This window comes from Benincasa hispida, unplaced genomic scaffold, assembly GCF_027475165.1.
Source record: "Benincasa hispida cultivar pf3 unplaced genomic scaffold, pf3_genome.v1.1 HicScf1500, whole genome shotgun sequence".
Lineage (NCBI taxonomy): Eukaryota > Viridiplantae > Streptophyta > Magnoliopsida > Cucurbitales > Cucurbitaceae > Benincasa > Benincasa hispida.
Genome location: NW_028325855.1, coordinates 18,026 through 39,574, shown reverse-complemented (window position 1 = coordinate 39,574; position 21,549 = coordinate 18,026). Strand labels below are relative to the sequence as shown.

Genomic DNA, 21,549 nt, shown 5'->3' with positions numbered 1-21,549 from the left:
TAAGTTAAAGTTTGAATTTTAGCGGATAAATCACGGATTATTATGGACGGTCATGGAATCTAAAAAAATATATTTATCCAAATCAAAATAAGAATAATTTTTAGATTAAATTAAGAGAGGATTATCACATGGTTAAAAAATATTTTGGTTAAAATTAAAATTTAAAATTAAGAACATAATTAAATCTTCAAATCAAAATAAAAAAAAAATACATTCTTTTGATTAAATATACACTGTTTTTTTTTTAAATAATAATTTTTTTAGATTAAAATTCGAAAAGAAAATAATTAAATCATCCCAAATAAAAAATATAATTGTTTTTTTGCTAATCGGTGATTAACCCAAAATGTTAAAAAGAAATACCACAAAATATTTTAGTTTATATATTATTCTATACATATTTAGTTTACATATTTTTTGTTCATATATTTTAGACTGAGTTAGTAATAGTTAATATAAAATAATTGTTATTTCTCCTCGCCTAACTTTCAAAATTTTTATAAATATTCTTCATGACTTATTTAAAAAACAAAACTCTCTATCCATAGATCAAAGTTGTATTATTAAATTTTGTAAATAAATTATCTTTTAAAACTTTATCCAATACATACATACAATGCAAGTAGTATGAACTAGTATATTCAAGAGGAGAAGGTTAATAATTCTGAAAAGACATTTTAAAAAATATACCATTCATCGACATTATTTTATCATATAATATATGTGGGCTCTTGGATTTATTTATTTATTACCTTTCTTTTTGTTATTTATAAAAGTACAGATATGCCGAGCTTGATAATAGACAATAACTTGATCCAATTGAACTTTACTGTTAATTAAAGTTTTTTTTTTTTTGAAGTGATATTATTTAGCCAAGATGAGCTTGGAGAAGGTCAATAATTCAAGAGGTTGGAGGTTCAATCTCTCACCCATAGTTATTGTACTAAACAAAAAGAAGTGACATTGTTTAAATTCTATTTTGGATAATTTTATTTAACGTTAATACTCTAACAAAGAAGGAGAGAGAGAATAGGTAAAAAATTTTAGGGGGCATTTGGGCACCCTATTTATAGTTGGGCAGTGGGCTATAATAGCCCATCCAACGTTTGGAGCTCCAACTAGTTGGAGCTCAAATCTCACTTAAGCGCTCGATTATTGTGGTTGGTTTCCTTACTCTCCCTCGTTTTTCTTACTCCGATTAGCGCTCGATTATTTCGCACCTGCCAATACGAATTTACTCGATCCTTGATGGCTTGTCACACGTTCCTCGATGCACGACACTCAATACCTAACTTCATGGTCACTCGATACAGCTGCAATCGACACGTGTATACACGTTACTCGATGCTCGATTACTTTATACTCGATTATTTTGAATTATCCATATCACTTGATACATGGTGAATTTCAAATCGATATATATGAAGAATTTCAAATTGATTTCTTGAAATGTGAAGTAATTTTATACTCGATAACCTTGACTATATAGATAGTTGATTTATATGTACTATATACTCGATGCATGTTACACGATACTCGACAATACTCGATAAACATTGACTATATAAATGGTCGATTTACATGTACTATATACTCGATGTAATGTAGAGACGTTTTGATAAATACTCGATACACGATCACTTGATACTCGATACTCGTTACACGATACTCGACAATACTAAAAAAAATGGTGACTATATAGATGGTATAGAATTACAAATAGTGTCAAAATTCACATGGAAAACCCTATTAAAAATAATGTCAAAATTCACATAGATAGTATAAAACTTCACATAAACAATGTCAAAATAATGTGAAAATTTACATAGAAAAATTGATCTGCCCATAACTCGGAAAAAAATTCATTTTCATCACCTTCTATTTTAGTTGCTATAATTCAAGATACATAAAACTTTTTGAATATTTCAATTTGGCTACCTATTTTTAGCCACCGATAACAATTTTCCAAACACAAACTATAATAACCTAGGTTATTATAGTGTTCATTGTTATCGGTGATTATAGTTTGGCTAATTCCAAACTAAAATAATCTACACCCAAACACAAACTATAATAACCCAACTATAATGACCTAAGATTGTGATTATCATTATTCCTTCCCAACTCTTCTTTTTAGTTATTTAATTGTGATGTAAAGATTAAAGTCATGAACGATGTATATAGCTTAGACTCTTTAATTTTTGGTTAAAAATATTTTTGGTCTCTGAACTTTCATGAAAGTAACAATTAGTTTTTGAATTTTAATAGACATCGACTTAATCCATATATTGTCAAATTTATAACAACTTAGTCTATTAATTTCAGTCATTAACAATTTAGTCCTTATATTTTATAATTTATTATGATTTAATTTCTATGGTAAATTTTTTTTAGGATTTAATAAAAGAATTTGTGTATGTAGATCAATAAACTAATCTAAGATCTTTTTTTTTTTTTTATAAACTATAAATAATAAGTCATTACTATATAAAAATTGACAATAATTTTGATGATTTTTCTTTTATAGGGACTAGATTGGTACAAATTTCAAAATGTAAAGACTAAATTATTACGTATTAAAGTTCACGACTAAATTATTACAAATTGACAAAATGGAAATTAAATCATTACCAATTATAATTAAAAGACTAAATTGTTACTTTCATAAAAATTCATGGACCAGAAATGTTTCTTCAACCTTAATTTAGTTTAAACAAGTTATATATATGCTAAAAGCACACAAATTTGGTGAATTGTGGAGTGAGTCTCGACTAATCAACTAAGTGAATACAAGTGAAAATTCTAAGTGCTTAGTCCAACCTAAGAGAAACAAGAAGTCAATGGATCATAGCTAGTGTGACCAACGAAAACTTGATTTAACTAGACATGTGCCCATATATTTTCTCTAACACTGAAAATTCTTAAAAGACATGATCGGTTGATGAGACACATTAAGAGTATGGTAATAACATGTCATCATATTCTACGGTACATATATCTTACATATTCAATTCACCTCTACAACTACAACTTTACAAATCTTATGAAGTCAACCGAGATCGCCTTCCAAACTCGATTATCCCACTGTAGAGTAGGAGGTTGTCACCGTCTTTTGCATGACTACTTGTACAAAGCTATAACAATCGACCACTAGTTTGATCAATCCACAATTACAACCGTCATCTTTTCGAGAAGAACAAGATATAGAAGCCTATCATATCATCTTTTTAGATTTCAATTGACCGAAGCATTAAAGCGTATTTGACAAATTTTTAGAATGCAAGCTAATGATATAAAATTAGCTAATCTAAAATTAGACAACAACAATTAAAAATATATTTTGGAACATACCTTCATGAAGTGAAGTTTTTTTTCCTTTTAAAATAATATATTACATACAATAAAAGCGCTTGAGATGAATATTTAACCTTTTCTTTTTTGGTCTCATCAAAGGATCTAACTTCATCTCTTATAACATAATTTTTAAAATTATTTTTTTTATTTAAGCATTTTCGTATTTTTATATTACAATAAGAGCCATTCTCGTTTTAACAAATCTTTTCAATTAGTGAATGCAAAAAAATGATAGACATGAGTTAGAAAATTAGTAATTTTTGTTACCTTATCAATGTTAATCTACCAACAATTTTGTTTTTTTAAAACCTATAGTATTTTTAAATTAGTTCATAATGTTTTAAAATATTAATTCTATCCTTTGAGCCCTAAAGTTTAAATTGTTATCATAAATATTGGATTGGAAAAAGTAGGGGAAGAAAAATTCAATTCTTACCGCTAAACTTGATCATTTTTATTTATTTTCATTATAAACTTCTAATTTCATCAAATTAAACTTTAGATTTGATAACTTAAAAAGCAATTACAAATTCTTTGCAAACCCAATCATTTCAATAATAATATCAAGTTTGACACAAATTTTATTTTATTAATACTGAATAATTTTGTCAAAATTCGAAACTTTTAAGATAAATTTAGATATATTATTGTTTTTCTTTTAAATTTTATTGATTTAGTACAACATATATTTTGTAATTCATTGTGTGAGATTATTTTTTTCAATGGTTATACGAATAATATTTATTAAATGAAACAATTGTAACATTTTTTTTTTAAGTTTAAGGTTAAATGATAATAAAGTTCAAAATAAAAATTGATTATACCTTAAGTTTTTGTAGTAAAAAATGATTCTTTTCCTAAAACATCAATAAAAAGTAATGGATGAAAATAAATAGATAAATAAATATATGAGTTATTTTTAAATATAGAAATATAAATCAAAATATTTATAAAATATAGTAAAATTTTAGAACTACCAATTTCTATCTATGTCTATTAGAGATATTGATAGATACCGATAGAATTGATAGTTCTAAAATTTTACTACATCTTGTAAATATTTTCAACAGTTTTATCATTTAAAATGATTTTCTTAACTATATATATCCATTGATGTCAATAGCAAATGACAACAATAAATTAAAAAAGTTAATCCATGAGAGTAAATAAACTCTTGGTTTAACTACGATTTTAATCCTTCGTAACAAATTCATTCTAGTTATTCTCTGAAATCTAGATTCTGCTCTGCACTTGGATTTAAATTGCTTTTAAGTTTTTATGTTTTGTTGTTTTTCTTGGGTGTACTAAAAAAATTGTTTTAAGTTTTATGTTTTGGAATTAATGATTTATTTTACTCAGTGTTATGTAATGATTTTCATCTATTAGAATTTCAAATCCCTAAAAATGAAAAATAAGTTTTTGAAAACTATATATTTATTTTTTAAACAGTAATAGAAAGTGGGTAGGAAGTGGATGACACACATAAAATTTTACGGGTAGGGGTAATTTTATAAACTAATATTTAAAAAGCTAAAAATCGAAATCCAGAATTGTTCCTGAGCAAAAAACTTTTTTTAATTATTCTTTTTCTTCCATTTCTAATCTCGAAGCTTCAAAATATCTATTTGAATCCATAATTTTTTTAGTAACAAAATTAACATTCACATTTAATTTGATTTCAACAAATTAATAACACATTACACCCCAGGTTAAAATATCATCTTACTCTTTATATTTTAGGGTTGGTTGAATTTTAGTTCTTGTAATTTCAAAAATTAGATTAACAAATAGTAGAGACAAAAATTAAGATTTAAAATAAAGTAGGTTAAAATACCATCTTAGTCCCTGTACTTTAGGGTTTGTTCAATTTTAATTTCTATAATTTCAAAAATCCAATTTTAATCCTTATACTTTCAATAAATCTCGTGTTCTTAAAAATTACTTTTTCATCGAAATTGGTTAAATAACAATAATAATGTTCATGAAAAAAGTCCAATATATGATTATATTTGCAAAATTAATAGTAAAAATGGCAAAAGATATATATATATATATATATTGAAAAAGATCCACAATTAACTAGCAATAGAGACTAAATTAAAGATTGAATAGAAATATATGAACTAAAATTTGACATTTAAAAGTATATCGACCAAAATTAAATAAATTGCAGAGTAAATGGAACAAAATGGTATTTTAACAAAATAAAAAAAATGTATAGGTTCCAAAAAGTAAGCTCAAAATCAACAGAATTTAGGTAAAAAAAAATAATATAAAAAGAATATAGTACTATAGGGACAATTTGCAAGATTTATCTCTAAAGTACGATGATAGTTGCAATTATATCATTGAACTTTCAAATTATAAAAATTGACTTCTCAACTTTATACCAACGTTAAAATTAGATCCTGAAACTTACATAATTGTAAAAATTATAATAATTATATAAATTTGAGGATTCGATTATTATCCTTTAGAAGTCCAATTTCTATAATTATTTTAAATTTAAGAGTCTAATTTTAATATTTGTACAAGTTTGAAGGCTCAATTGAAAGTGAGATGATGTAACTGCAACTACTATCATACTTTATGATTGATTTTTGTAATTTACCTATAATTTATCTTTTTAAATTTAAGGACTAAAATATACTCTACAAAAAGTTAAAGTACTAAGACCATGTTTAGTAGCTACTAGCTGTTTGAATTTTTGTTTTAGTTCTTGTAAAGTGAACTTATAAACACTTTTTACCCTTCTAAAATATTATGTTTTATTATTATTATTATTATTTTTTCACAATTAAGATTTTGAAAACTTAAAAAAATAATTTTTTAATTTTTTTAATTTATTTTGAAATTTGGTTAAAAATTAAAAGATGAAAATCCTTATAAAAAATTGAGATGAAATGAGCTAACTTTTTAAAAAAACTTAATGTAAAAAATGACATGGTTGCCCGAGTATTAAAATAAACATTTTTCAAAGTTTATTAAATAAAATTTTCATGTAAACAAAAATAAACATTATAAGAATTTAGAAAAAAATTGAGAATTATTTTAAATGTCAATTAAAAATATTTATAAATATAATAAAAATCTATAGAGACATTCATATTTTATGATTTTAGAGCATAGGAAGATTTTTACCGAAAAAAAAGTTTAACGTGAACATTTTACGAGCAAAGGGAAAAAAAAATAGTAGAAGATGAAAGGAGAAAAAAAAGGAAAAAAACCCTAATTGGACATATATAAAAAAGAAAAATCTAAAAAGAAAAAGAAAATGGTGAGAGAGGGCAGAGTAGGAGAGAGAAAAAGCTGTAGTGTAAATCTCTCCCTCTCTGTTTCTCTATGCAGTCTCTGGGTTCTCTCTCTGATATATCTTTCTCTATAAATATCAAACCAAACATTCATTTGCTCGAACAAATCGGTGCTTTGTTAATCATTTTGGCGTTTGCTAGTAACGATTCAGAGCTTTCTCTCTGGTTAGAGACGCGTCGTTTTCTCATAGCAAACTTCAATGGATACTTATCCTTTGCACATGGCCATGGCCGCTTTGATAGGGGCTTCCGTCGTTGCTGTTTCGGCTTATTATATGCACCGGAAAACCCTAACTCAGCTGCTGGAGTTTGCCAAGACCGTGGAGAGAGAAAGGGAGCGGGACGATAGTTTGGAGGTTGAGTCGCCGAGGCATTCCAAGAAGCAGCGTGGAAACCATGTGCGGCGTAAAGGAAATGGTTATAATCGGAGGGGTTCCTCTTCGTTGCCGGATGTTACTGCTATTTCCGGTGGGGCTGATGGCGACGAGAAGCGAAATGGACAAGTACTGCTGGACGTGATTCCGGCTGGGCTCCCGAGGTTACATACACTTCCTGAAGGTATGGATTCAACGGGTTTCTCTTCCGAAGATTGATGGACTTTGAATGCATAAAAAGTAAAAACTGTTTGGTTTTGTTGGATTTCGAGGGGAATGCTTTGTTTTTTTAGCATCTAATGTTACTGGATACTTCTATGGCGCCTTTGGTTCTAAAATAATCCAGAAGGAGGTTTATCACTGCTTTGTTTCAATGTATACGGCTGATGTATTAACTTTAGAATCATGATTAACTATTAAGTTCTGATGAATCGGGGTTTCTTAATAGGATTCCAAATTAGGAGTATTTTGATCTTCATATGACCAATAGTACTGCAGATAGCAGTTTCTGATAGGTCATGAACTTTCTCTTACCCTATTTGGGAAAATCAGTTGTGGTCTTATTCGGTTGATTAATTCTTAAGCCATGCAATCCAAGGAGTCTCCTGTCATGTATTTCATAATCCCATTCTTAAATCGTCTTTCTGAAATTTCCAGCATGTCTGTAACATAACCGGCTAACCTTGATAGATTATTTGTGATTTGTTCATGGTCATCTCGATAATTCTTTTCTCCCTTCTTTTGGAACAAAAACGGACTATCCTACCTTTTAGATTATTGAAAAATTTTGGTTTGACTATTCAGGTCATTTAAAATGGATCGTGATTAAAGTTTGACTGTTTTATATTAAAGAGATAAAGCTTGAAGTTTTAAAAAACTTGGTAATCTAAATTATCAAGTCAATGTGTTGAAAGATGGTATAGGTATTACATCAACTTTGGCAATGTTTGACAGGAGATCACTCATGGGCTAAAGCAATTTGCTCCATTTCATTTCGTTCTGGATATATAATTTCAATTGACATCTATAGTCTTTGCTTTAAGAAATGCCAAGGATATGGGTGACCCTGGCTTTTTCAACTAGTCTGAAAATAGTTAGCATGAATAGGTTCATTCAACTTTTTTTTTGGCTCATGTATTTACAACTCCAACTTCCAAAACCCATGATTTCAATCTGTTAGGAGGACTCCAGATAATCTGAATCATCCTTGCAATTTTTCTGACTATTTTTCACCTATCGATATTAAGATTGAAAGGCTGACACTGTATATTAATGTACTTATCCCTCCAAACAATCATTTGTATCAGGGAAAAATTCTACCAAGAGATCAATTAGGCCTACTTCACCGAAGTCCCCCATTGCAAGTACGAGTGCCTTCGAGAGTGTTGAAGGGTCGGATGACGAAGATGATAATTTAACTGAGGATACTAAATTAAGTTCGGGATATCTGCTTACTAATGGAAATGCAGTGAGTACTTAACTCCCTTGCATGTTCTTATTTTCGTGGGCATCTAATGGCCTTTGGAGCTTGGGAGTACTTACAGTGTTGCATTTATCCCCCTACGTGCAGGGTCCAGAATGTAAGGGTATGTTTGAAAATCTTCCCGATCACATTAATGCCAATGGAGAGCAGATTGCTTTGGCTGCTTCAAGTATGATCCGATCTCATAGTATATCTGGTGATCTGCATGGTGTTCAGCCTGATCCAATCACAGCCGATATTTTGAGGAAAGAGCCTGAACAAGAAACTTTTGTTCGGCTCAAAATCACCCCATCTGGTATTACTAGTTGGATCCTTTTTATGTGACTTATTTCTTTATTTTCTCTGAAAATTAGATAATAATTATACAAGTCGTAATTGTAAGGTGCTTAACGTCGTGGCATGGTCTTATTTTTTTGTGTCATGTCTGCATATTGATGTAATCTTCCGTAAAGAATGTATAAGTGATCATTGGACATGATATTATGTTTTCTGTTAGAGGTAAACATGCCATTTTGTTTGTTGTGTTGGATGGATTATTAGGGATTTTGTTCATACGTGGGTACAGATTTGATTTTTAATATGCTTCTATTTGTCTGGTGCTTTTCTAGAGGTACCGTTACCTGATGAAGTAGAATCATATCTGGTTCTTCAAGAATGCCTTGAGATGCGGAAAAGATATGTATTCAGCGAAGCTGTTGCTCCATGGGAGAAAGAAATCATATCTGACCCCAGTACACCAAAACCTAATCCAGATCCGTTTCAATACACTTCTGAGGGCAAGTCTGATGTGAGTGTGTCAATATTGACAAATAAGTCTAGTATATTGTACTGCATGTTACTAATTCTGCTTCAAATGTCCTTTGTTCTCATAATTATGCATTTTATTTGATTGTTCCTCTTATTCAATTTATATTTTCTTACTGCAGCATCATTTTGAGATGCAAGATGGGGTCATTCACGTCTATGCAGACAAAAATTGTAGGACATCCCCACAAACTTTTGATGTCTCTTTTTAATTGCTCTTCTTTTGAGTTTTATTTAAATCATTTGCAGCAAAGGAAGAACTGTTTCCTGTTGCTGATGCAACCACCTTTTTTACCGATCTTCATCACATACTTAGAGTCACTGCAGCAGGAAACATTAGAACTCTTTGCCACCATCGACTGAATCTTCTTGAACAGGTATATGTCCTATAATGCTTTAGTTTATTGAAATGTTTGTTAACGTTTCTATTTGGCATCCTTGATGATAAGCCTATACTTTTACGTCATTCAGAAATTCAATCTTCATCTGATGCTTAATGCGGACAAGGAATTTCTGGCTCAGAAAAGTGCTCCACACCGTGACTTTTACAATGTCAGGAAAGTGGATACTCATGTTCATCACTCTGCGTGCATGAACCAGAAACATCTCTTGAGATTTATAAAGTCCAAATTGAGAAAAGAGCCTGATGAGGTAATGAAAATGACTTTTGATTTATTGACTAGTGTTTCTTCCCGTGTCTATTATGGATTGTAAGAATTGATGCCCTACATCTAAGTCATTTGGTGAACTGCTCTTAGTTGTTTTCTTTTTTATTTGTATCCCTCTACTTAGGTTGTAATATTTCGGGATGGTACATATTTGACCTTGAAAGAAGTTTTTGAGAGCTTGGACTTATCCGGGTAAGTTTTTCCTTATCCATTTTCTTTGATCACGAAGAACAACTTACATTCAACATCCAAACAGGAAAAACAAGATATACTGATTTTATCCACTTCGAACTTCAAATTTCTATTAAATTATGTCCAAGACTGGAATATTGATTTCTTTTGACATATGGAGCACAGGTACGACTTAAATGTTGACCTCTTGGATGTTCATGCTGACAAGAGCACATTTCACCGCTTTGATAAGTTCAATCTTAAATACAATCCCTGTGGTCAAAGTAGACTCAGGGAGATCTTCCTAAAGCTGGACAATCTAATTCAAGGTATATGTTGCTTATTTTATAAACTGTTAGATTTGACATGAGAATAGTGTGACATTTGATTTTGTTTGCACATTCTTCTTTGTTGCATATTTGGTTGGTCAATTTAGGGTTTTGGGACTGTGATTTACGTACTGAAATTAGTTTAAGGAATAAGGAGAATTTATAATCTGCAAGCCAAAACATGCATTTGCAGTTGATGTAATGATCTCTTTTTTTCATTGGTTTGATGGAAGGTCTCTCTTTCTTCTTTCGTGTATGTATATATATATATATATAGAGAGAGAGAGAGAAATAATTCAATGCTTTCTTAAAGCTCAATGTGCACTAAAGCACAATAGTCCTTTGGAGCTGAAGCAGCTCAAGGTGCAAAAAAAAAAAAAAAAAAAAAGAAAAAGAAACCGTGTGGGTTTCTTTTACGAGGCACATAATAGATAAATGTAAGTAAACTTAAAATAGGAAGAAAATAGTAGAATGAATAATAAGATGAGAGAACAATTTATTTGACCTTGAACACTTTTCAATAGGCTGTATAACTGAAGATAGATAATTTATTAAAATAGGGCTTTTATTTGAGTTTGTAAGATTATTCATTCATTTCTTCCTTAAAATAACTTCATATACCCTACACGTATATTCTGTCCCCAATCCCATAATAACTCTATATACCCAATATATCCTTTTTGTGTTAATCCTTTCATCAATGGATGATAATAGCATGCAGCCTTTTTGTTGCTGGTTTAAATCACCAGAGACGTGGCTGTAGATATGGTTCTTTGACTAGTTTGTCATCTCTATGGCATTCTTAAGGAACTTTACTAGACTGTTGCATTCTATTAGTTTTTGATATTTCTGATGGATGTCTCTTTGAAGGCCGTTTCCTTGGTGAGCTGACCAAACAAGTATTTTCTGATCTTGCTGCAAGTAAATATCAGGTGCATCATTCTTCCATCTTTGTAGTTAGATACGCTATTCTGAATTCATTTGCTTTATGGGCGTGGATTTAAAATTTCTAGCATATACCAAGTATGTTTTCTATCTATGTCAACTGTATTCCCTGTTCAGAAAATGTGTGGATAGCATTGTGTTTTAGAGGAAGGGGAAAAAAGCGATGATGGTTCATCTATGTCTCTGCTTTTAGTAATTTCTATGATGTCAACTTCCTATGATGGAACCTAAATATACTTTTTCCGCTCTCTCAATCTCTCTCTCTCTCTCTTAAATATTAGCCTACAGGATATGGAGAGGAGCTGCTAGATGAAAATAAATACAACTAACAGTAGTTACAAGAAAGAGCTCTAATCATTTGTAATAAAAGAAAAGGAAAAAAATCACAAAAGACTTGGAAAAAGGGCCAGATGGGTGAAATCCAAACAGACAGATTCCAGACATCCTCCAAGTGTCCACTATGCCTCTTAAATCCTCTTGTTAGTTTATTCGCTTGCCGTGGTAACTCTACTTCAAAAAGAGAATTCAGAAGTACTTCCATGGATGAGTTGTGACAGTGGGAGGGGATACACTTAGGTCAACCCAAAAACTTTAAACCAACAGGCTCTTCCAATTCAGATTTTCTGTTCACTTTGGTGCTTGGCCTCTCTTGCTGGGCTGTCTTTTTGTTTGTCCTTTTGTTTTCTTTCATTTTTCTTGAAGAAAGCTCAGTTTCTTTATAAGAAAAAAAGAGCTTTCCTGTACAGACTGTTGAACTCCACTCCTACCACCATTGCATATGAAAGATGGCGCTATTGTGCACCAATCCTAAAGACTCTTTCACAGGGAAGGAATAATGCAATGGAAAGGAAAGTCTCCAAAAGGTATTTTCAAACTGGTTCCCTTTTCAAGAAATATGGACAGAAAGTCGAGCAAACTGCTATTGATAAGCTTTGCTAAGGAAATGGGATTCATATTGCATTGAAAGACAAATTATTTCTAAGGAGACAAAGCTGCCTGTCTAATCCATCCTTAACCAAGGAACCCAACCTAAATGGCGACTCTCTAAGAATCCAATCCATAACTCGTGAAGGGAAATAAGATTTTATCTTCAGCCCTGCTCTAAACCCTTATCTTGTCTTCAATTTTTGATCTGGTGAGGCATTTCCTACCTCATTTCACCATCCTAAAATTCATCCTACTGAACACGCACCCTTTGGACATTTATCAGACTTGGGAGCTTTAATACAAAAGAAAAGGAGAATAATGAATATTTATTTTTAGCATGTGAATGAGAAATGGTGGAATTATTTCAATACAGTTTCGTATTCATATATTATGTGCAATGTTCGTTTTTTATGCTTCTATAGAACTTTTGTTTCAAGATACTCATTTAGCAAATTGTAATTGTAATATAATTAACGTTTTTATGTTTATGAATTATTTCCTATTGTTTTCCAGTCTATGAAATAAAACTTTTAGTGATACATATGTCCAGGATCGTGTACAGTATCTTTTACTGAATTAATATTTGAAAAGTTATATGTCATGTCCATGATATGGAGTAAGCATGTTTGAGGGATCCCACTATATTTGATAGTTGAGTTGTCCCTTGATACTTGATAGCTGATGGATGCATAAAAAATAAACTCATGGTAGCTTTATGCAAATTTATGTTGATGAGTATAATATGTCGTCCTTCCTACTTCTATTTTTGCATGTTTGATGTTTCATTCTTTTAGTGCAGATGGCTGAATATCGGATATCTATATATGGAAGGAAGCAAAGTGAATGGGATCAACTTGCCAGCTGGATAATTAATAATGATTTGTACAGTGAAAATGTTGTATGGTTGATCCAGGTAATGCAGCCTTCAAAAGCACAATAACAAAAAAAGGTCATTTTGGCTTATCATATATGCCTGGCTTGTCATATCAAATTTGGTTCGGGTTTACTGCAATTGGCTTTATTAAGTGAACTGAAGTTGCATTATTTCTTGGAAAATTATTTATCACCATCTTTATGTCACAGTTTTTGACTTATTACATAATGCTTTTTATGAAAATTAGAGTTTAGAGTTTCTCTGGTTCTTAATTCTTATGCTTCACTAAGGAACTGTAAATTTTCTTCATAGGCATCTTATGGATATCACTAGGGCCTTGTTTTTTAAAATTAAGCCTATGGACATTACTTACACCTCCAAACATCTTCCTTAGTTATCTACCTTTTACCAATGGTTTAAAAAAACCAAGCAAAAATTTGAAAACTAAAAAAAGTAGTTTTTAAAAGCTTGTTTTTGTTTTTGGAATTTTTGGCTAATAATACAACCATTGTACTTAATAAATATGCAAATTATGGTAAGAAATGAGAAGAAAAAAGGCATAATTTTCAAAAACCAAAACTCAAAAACGAAATGGTTACCCAAACGGGGCTTAAGCTTTTCGTTTTTAAGTTTACAAATGGCATATTATCCAGCACTTCTCTGTATTTTGTACATATCAACAAGGACACTGAGAAGTACTATCCTTTCAGAAAATTGTCACCCTTATATTTTGTTATGGTTTGCATTTCAGCTGCCACGACTTTACAATGTGTATAAGGAAATGGGGATTGTGACTTCGTTTCAAAACATTCTTGATAACATCTTCCTTCCATTGTTTGAGGTCACGGTGGATCCAGATTCACATCCGCAGTTGCATGTTTTCTTGAAACAGGTTTGTTATATTACAGGAGCATATCAGTCTTTTTAAATGAAGATAGCGTCTAAATATGTCCTATTGATTTTGGTAGGTTTGTATCTGAAACCATTGTTGCTAGAATTGTGTTCTCATTTATTCTGCCATTGTAACTTATGTTTTATATAATTTTGTAAGGAAGTAACCTATGTTACACGCACCATAAACTTGTTCACTCAACGTGGGTGCAGAATTTTCAAATTTATTCTCTTTTATGAACTTTTCAGGTTGTTGGTTTGGATTTGGTTGATGATGAAAGCAAACCTGAACGACGCCCTACCAAGCACATGCCAACGCCTGCTCAGTGGACAAATGTTTTCAATCCCGCATTCTCATACTATGTCTATTACTGCTATGCCAACCTCTACACACTAAACAAGGTTTATAACGAAATGATCTTAAGCTCGTTACTTTGTGTCATTTTGTTTATTGAATTTGAAAGTACATAGCAGTCCATTACGTGAATGTGGTATAAATGGCCCATTTTAAGATTCCATACTTGATTTTACAACTTTAGACGAGTCTGTTTTAAAATAAATTATGTTTTGCTCGGCACAATACAAAGTTGTTTTTATGGGTGGCATTTTAGATGTTCTTTTATTTGTACTCCTTTGGGCTTTCACAATATTTCCTGCGTTTATATCATGACCGATGCTTTGGTCTGTGCTTCCTCCATGCTTAACTTTTCCTAGGGTTATAACCTTTCGAATTGCTTTTCAGCTTCGTGAATCAAAGGGCATGACCACTATAAACCTTCGTCCACATTCTGGGGAGGTACTTCAGAAATTTACTCAAATTCGATGATACGTTGCATTTTTTACATTCAACTTATGCATAGAATTCTTTTCAGGCTGGTGATATTGACCACCTTGCTGCAACTTTCCTAACTGCTCATAGCATTGCACATGGAATCAATTTGAGAAAGTCTCCAGTGCTTCAGTATTTATATTATCTAGCACAGGTAATGAAGCAGACAACAATTTCTTCCCATTAAACTCGCATAATTTTCATTGTTACTGTCTCTTATTTTGAACACGTCTTGCGTTAACAGGTTGGTCTGGCTATGTCTCCGCTTAGCAACAACTCCCTGTTTTTGGACTATCACCGGAATCCATTTCCCATGTTCTTTTCTCGTGGTCTAAATGTCTCTCTTTCAACTGATGATCCTCTCCAAATCCACTTAACAAAAGAACCTCTGGTTGAAGAATATAGCATAGCTGCTTCAGTAAGTTCATCTTTCCTTTACCTTATACCCCTTTCAACTTTCTTCTGAGCTCTGTATAGAAGGTTGCATTTCTACACTTTGTTTCTTTTATCTTGTTTACCTTTTCTTTTTCTTTTTCTTTTTTTATTGAAGTTAAAATTTATTGTACAGGTCTGGAAGCTGAGTTCTTGTGACCTATGTGAAATAGCACGCAATTCTGTCTACCAATCAGGTTTCTCTCATGCTCTGAAGGTACATACAGAACTTTGGAGCTATATAAATATTTACTTAAATCCCCCACTCATATACTATGAATTTATGATGCGGAGAAAATACTCTTATTCCTCCAACTGCGTATGATGCATCCAACTATGATTTTAAATATGTTCAATGGAAAACATCTGTTTCCTACGTCTCGTTAAAATCCTAAATGTTCAAGATCAAATGTATCTTCCCCATTTATTTATTTATCTTTACTATGATGAAAGGGATACCTTGGACAGAAGTTAACCAGCAGCAACGGCCTTACATGAATAGATGTGTTTTACTGGTTGGGTTTGCTTTATAGGTTGTAGAAGCCCAATGGCCGTACCTGAATAGGATAAGTTGTAGAATGACTCTTGAGAAGCAGTTGATTAATATAAATTGAGTCCATACTTGAGTGAGATCATCAATATATTTCCTTGTGAACGTGCATTTTCTCAAATGCAAATACATAGAATCACTGATATCTGCAAATTTCTTTCCGATGTCTCCTATTGCCCCCATTTGCAACATTTATCAATGACTGCTGGAACTCGACCTTTTTGTTGCAGTCGCATTGGATTGGAAAAGAATATTACAAGAGAGGACCTGCAGGAAATGATATTCACAGAACAAATGTTCCACACATTAGAGTCGAATTCCGTGACACGGTATATACCTTCTTTCCCTCTCTTACTGCACTCTTTTTTCTCTTTACTTGAAAGATTTCCATCATCACCTGACAATTTCACTTTTATGCCCATTTTCTTCTCAAAATGTTATGAAAAACCAAGATCTGGAGAGAGGAAATGCAGCTGGTTTACCTAGGGAAGGCCGACATTTCTGACGAGATCGAAAAGTGATGAGCAGTGGAGGAACACCTCAGAAGACTGGAGCATGTTATATTTTAGGTGGTAGTTTGAAGATTCGATTATTTGGATTAGTCATTTGATCGCCTCAACGAAGAAGTTGGGTTTCGATAAAATTCATCTGGTTGTGCCTTGGAGGCAGAAATCTGAAGTTGGGGAAGGGGAGTATATACAAATTGCAAATGGTAGCCTGAGGGGGTATGTCTAGCCGAAGCTTTGATATGGGCATAATTTAACGTTGATCGAATGAATATATAAATATATATATATATATATATATAGACGTAGCAGCCTAAATAATCATAATGGTGGGAAATAATAAGAGGACGTGAAAATAAAGTTAGTGTTTTCCCACGGTTGGAAGGGACAAATGCTCCCTCTAAATCCAATTTTGATTATCATTGGATTTATAGTCTATAATTTAAGGCTTTGCTTATGATTTTGTGGTAATCTACAATGGCACATTACTGGATGAACAAACTCCTTCCATAATGGCATCTTTAATACGCTGGCTTGACTCTCTATTTGGAACTCTCAAATTTCTTTACCAAGTCGGTAATCTCGAACGTTATGAGATGAGTTTGCTCACCACTGAGTGTTTGTTTAAGTAGTATTAGTGTACATTGAGATTTTAAAACAGTTAAAATCATCTTTATTATGTTTAAAATTAGTTTTAATCGTACATTTTGTAAAATTTAGTCCCTATATTTTAGGATTTAGTCTTCAATGGTTTGAAAAAATTCTTTTCTATGGTAAAAAGAATTGTTTTGTTTATGAACGGTGGGGATATTTACGAGGATTAAATCATAGAAATTATGTACTAAATTTCAACTTCCAAAATCACGAGGGCTAAACATATGGACTAAATTTGTAGATTAACCTAGAAATTACATGTAAACATGCTTCTAATGGTTAATTTTGAAGGGTATGACAAGGTTTAGAATGAAAAAGGAAAGTTTTGAAAATGTATTGGAGTGATTTGAACCACAAAATGTGAATTAAGGATCTTAAAATCACTTCAGTTTGCCCTTAATAATTGATATAATGAGTGCATCTATGAACGGATTAATTAAGTTGGTTTAGTACGAACCTCATTACGGTCTAAGCTTATTATGTCAAATTTAGGTTGGATGGATTTTGAGAAGTTGGAAAAAGGAACTGAACATAAGAAACTGAAACTTCTTTCCAGATTAGCAAAATCACAAACAGAAGGTGACTCCTATTATTATATAATACTTCTCATTGATCGACACACTAAAGCGCAATAGTCATCCAGAGTTTAAACATCAAAACTCCTGAACACGAAATTTCACATTTTTTTATTTAGTAAATTTAATTTTTTTTAGCTATTTTTAAAAAATAATGAAAGAGTCAGAGCCCAAAGTTACCGGAATCGAGCCAACATTATCCAAAAAAGTGACGGTTTTCTCCTTTTTATTCGGTTATCATTGTAAAGCATGAAATCCTTGCCAGTGATTAGTCATCAATGGGATTTAAACCGCTAAAATGAACGGCATGTTGGATCAATGTTCAAGAAATGCTTGGTAAAGAAGGGAAACCAAGATAAAACAATATTATTAAGTAAGACAAGCCTATTGTTATAGGTATCAACCTGGCGACTCCAAATAAGCCCAGCAACCCGCTGTGAAAGCCATGCGATGAAAAATACTCGAGTAGAAAATGACAAGTTCGAAAATCAACTGACCGGATTGAGGTAGTATAGTTGAAATTGGTTTGTAAAAGCTTTCTATTTCTTGTACTGCTTTATCTCTTTGATAACACCATCTGCAAGTGAATCAACGTCGTTGTTTTTCCCAAAAAATTTTACAAATTCCATCTTCTCAGGACCCATTAAATACCTGCACCAAATTCCCCACCAGATTGTGAAAAAAACTTAACGTGTGATACTGATGACGGACTCAATTTGAAGTAAATTGGAACTGATACTTACATCACTATGGAGTGATCAACAAGATAATCTGAGTCTTCCTCTTCAGTCTTCATATAATAAACTCGATATGCCCGCGCTACATTCCGTATCTCATCCGTAGTCCCAGTCAGGCCAACCAAGTCCGGATGGAATTCTGTAACATTAGGGAAAAGATTATATTAATTTGGTATTGTCTAAAGGCTAAACAAGTATGACTAACAGATGGAGAACTGACTCCTACATACCTTTGACATATTCCCGCACTTGTTCGACCGTATCTCTCTCAGGATCAACAGAGATGAAAACAGGGACAATTTTGATTCCTGCCTTTTCTGCTTCCAACAGAGAAAGACGAAACTATAAACAAACATAATTAGCTCAAGAATAAATGGCACGAAAAATTTAAGAAGTTTGTCAGAAAATTGTCACAAGAAATGTAACTGTTTTTTTTTTTTAAAAAAAAAAAAAAAGAAAACATAATTATAAACAAAGGTACTGTTGATCGGAGGAAACTTTTGCTCATCAAAATATCAAACGGTCAGCAGAAGTCCTGACCATTAAACGCCACACATCTTTATCACAACTAACTAGGACAAAAGTAGAATAAAATTAACCAATAACAGTTTGTTTGAAAAAAATAAATAAAATAAAAATAAAACCCAATAAAACAAAACGGTCATTTAGAAGATGCCCCAAGAAACTACATTAAGAACTTTTCATGTCTGCCATCATTATATTATGTTTATATCTATCAGATGTCACTGAAGGGACTATATATTTGTTAACATAAATATGAAAGACCAAACATATTTTTTCAAAGACTAGTTGAGAAACAGTTTCCTGTTTTCAAAACTGTTAGTAAGAACATAAATCAAATCATGTGAGTTATTTTGAGATTGCTATTCACAAGTCCAGTGTTTGGATTTGACGAAACAAGGCATCTGGGAGAAATAAGCTAAAGCGAAAGCAAACGATAACTGATCTTTCAGGAAAAGTAACTCCAACAAGTGTGTGGAAGAGCAAATGACTAACTGATTTTATCAACTGCAGCAGCTAGCTTTTGTAGCTCATCTGGGCAGATATCGGGACAGTGAGTGAAGCCAAAATATACCAATGTCCATTTCCCAAAAAAGTCTTTTTCTGTGACCTGCTTCCCATCATGATTAACAAGTTTAAATGGGCCCCCAATAGCTGCTTTTCCTACTGACGGTCCTTGTTTGACTTCTGTGGAAGCCTTGTTTATTTCTGTTAATTAGAAGAAGAATAATCAAATCATGCATGCAAACTCAGAGGAACAACATTGAAATAAAATCGTACATCAACGCACATTATGCCCCAACTACCAAAAGCAACCCATGCATCTTGCTAAATGTTTTCCAACAAGTTACATTCTACAGTAACCCTTATAGCGAATAGTTCCAGTTACAAAAAATTGGTAAAATGACTAACAAAAATGTACTCAAAGCTAGATAATAGATGATAAATCTAATAATGACGCTGGAAATGAACCATGAAACCAAATAACTACCCACATGGAAGCAGCAAGATCAAAAAAGGAATTGGTTAGGTCAGGTGAAGAGTCTTATTTCATATGAGTAGCACCTAGCTTGTAGAAAATACTAAATAAAGTCATGTTTGAATTAGAAGGAAAAGTTAATTCAAGATTTTCTACTGTACAATACCTATAAGCCATGTTATGATTTGACAACAAAGCAATAGCAAGAACAATAGCAATATACAATGTATTAAGGGGCAAACCCCCACATTTTGCTTGTTCAAGAGACCTCTTCGAATAAACATTGCTTGGAAGATTTTCTTCTTTTAGAAAACGGGGTGCAGAATATTTATTCCACTCAGGCACTCACCATAGTAGTCTACCTTCGATATGACGTTTCTTTTCCCTGTCATAATAGAAAACCAGTCCCGCTCCGGTGGCAACCAGCAAAAGAAAACTCAACCATGATACCGGCTGCAAGGAGAGAGTCAATCAACTCGAAACAATCAAATCTCAAGAAGAAGGCTATAGATGATTGTAGAAAGTCCATTAGAAAAGCTAAAGGCAACCATACCCCACCACGAACAGGTTTTCCAGCATCCTGACCCTGATTTGATTTCCCCGATTTGTTCCCTTCACTAGAATTGGACTCTACCGGTTTCTCGGAGGCTGGGTTTTGAGAATCAGCAGTAGTAGAAGCGGTACTATTAAGCCGTCTTATATACGTAGCTAGAAAGTTTATTCCAAGCCCCTAAGAATGAAGAGGGAACTCAATTGGAAAGAAAAATACTCATAAAGAGAAATGCTAAACACAATTCTCGTAGTATAACCTCTATCGACGGTGACAATTGAGAATTTAAGAAAAAAACGAAGAAAAAGAATTCAGAGTATCGTCGCGCCAGGAATTTAAACAATTTCCTCATTGTTACTTCCCTATCATCAACCAAAAATTCTAGGCCCGAAATAAGGCAGCGTACAGCCTACGATCATTCGCTAAATTGTTGATTGAAGCGATTAATCATTAGTATCGTGTAAATTTCACTGAAAAACTGGATCTTTAACTTAAGCATGACTTCTTTACAAACATCATCCCACAATACAAAGCAAACATTAGGGCAGAAAGTTAATCAAAATGGATAAGTAAACCAACCGAATGAAGGGGAAAAGGTGGATCATGAAGATTCGCGCCCTCTATAACGCAAGACGAAGGCGAAAGAGAATGTAACCTCAGCCAGTGCAAAGAGAGACTGCGATTTGCGTAATGGAAATGCTTCGCACTCCTAGAAATAATGGTCGCCATTGTCAAACTGCAAAATCTCGTAAAACCCTGAAATATGGAAATGGCTTTCGGAAACCCTCGTCGCCGGAATTTGGAGGGAAGGCGGCAGGCTATTTATTGGTAAAACTTTTGGATCATTATGAATGGGCTTCTTTATGGGCCGGATCCATTCATCAACTCGGGAAGTCGGGGACTAAAATTTAACGAAAATTTGTAAATAAAAATAATAATAATACGTAGGGTGGGAAATCCAACTTCCGACTTGAAGATTGATAAATATAAATATTATAAGGGTGTTTGGCTCACCAACATGAGTTAAGTTGAGTTGGTATAAACTCAATCTTTGGTTAACCGATTTTAAATGTTAGGTGGAGTT

General features: G+C 32.3%; 2 protein-coding genes across 2 annotated transcripts; one reads left to right on the top strand and one right to left on the bottom strand.

Annotated features, from left to right (window-relative positions):
• Positions 1 to 6,622: 6,622 nt before the first annotated feature.
• On the top strand, positions 6,623 to 16,993 carry LOC150031050 (AMP deaminase-like). Its single transcript, XM_090309322.1, has 19 exons — positions 6,623 to 7,223; positions 8,347 to 8,507; positions 8,610 to 8,817; positions 9,131 to 9,309; positions 9,449 to 9,500; positions 9,576 to 9,703; positions 9,798 to 9,977; positions 10,119 to 10,186; positions 10,352 to 10,494; positions 11,365 to 11,426; positions 13,166 to 13,279; positions 13,992 to 14,132; positions 14,381 to 14,533; positions 14,874 to 14,927; positions 15,004 to 15,114; positions 15,205 to 15,378; positions 15,529 to 15,609; positions 16,173 to 16,271; positions 16,395 to 16,993. Exons 1-19 carry the CDS (start codon positions 6,866 to 6,868, stop codon positions 16,461 to 16,463), a joined length of 2,535 nt encoding a protein of 844 aa, XP_090165448.1. The 5' UTR covers positions 6,623 to 6,865; the 3' UTR covers positions 16,464 to 16,993.
• Positions 16,994 to 18,014: 1,021 nt separating this feature from the next.
• LOC120072855 (cytochrome c oxidase assembly factor HCC1) lies at positions 18,015 to 21,344 on the bottom strand. The gene is made up of 7 exons (XM_039025375.2): positions 21,045 to 21,344; positions 20,469 to 20,645; positions 20,278 to 20,368; positions 19,432 to 19,644; positions 18,645 to 18,731; positions 18,421 to 18,553; positions 18,015 to 18,328 (listed from the first exon to the last, which is right to left on the bottom strand). The coding sequence occupies exons 1-7, from the start codon at positions 21,192 to 21,194 to the stop codon at positions 18,217 to 18,219; spliced, it is 963 nt and encodes a 320-aa protein (XP_038881303.1). The 5' UTR covers positions 21,195 to 21,344; the 3' UTR covers positions 18,015 to 18,216.
• Positions 21,345 to 21,549: the final 205 nt, after the last annotated feature.

What these genes read in the sequence shown, in the direction of transcription:
- LOC120072855 (XM_039025375.2), bottom strand. Translation starts at nt 21,194, where the DNA reads ATGGCGACCATTATTTCTAGGAGTGCGAAGCATTTCCATTACGCAAAT. An exon ending in GAAAACCTGTTCGTGGTGGG is followed by an intron (nt 20,369 to 20,468) that starts GTATGGTTGCCT and finishes CTCTCCTTGCAG; the next exon opens with CCGGTATCATGGTTGAGTTT. An exon ending in AGTGCGGGAATATGTCAAAG is followed by an intron (nt 18,554 to 18,644) that starts GTATGTAGGAGT and finishes CTAATGTTACAG; the next exon opens with AATTCCATCCGGACTTGGTT.
- LOC150031050 (XM_090309322.1), top strand. Translation starts at nt 6,866, where the DNA reads ATGGATACTTATCCTTTGCACATGGCCATGGCCGCTTTGATAGGGGCT. An exon ending in GCTGGACAATCTAATTCAAG is followed by an intron (nt 10,495 to 11,364) that starts GTATATGTTGCT and finishes GTCTCTTTGAAG; the next exon opens with GCCGTTTCCTTGGTGAGCTG. An exon ending in TTCGTCCACATTCTGGGGAG is followed by an intron (nt 14,928 to 15,003) that starts GTACTTCAGAAA and finishes AATTCTTTTCAG; the next exon opens with GCTGGTGATATTGACCACCT.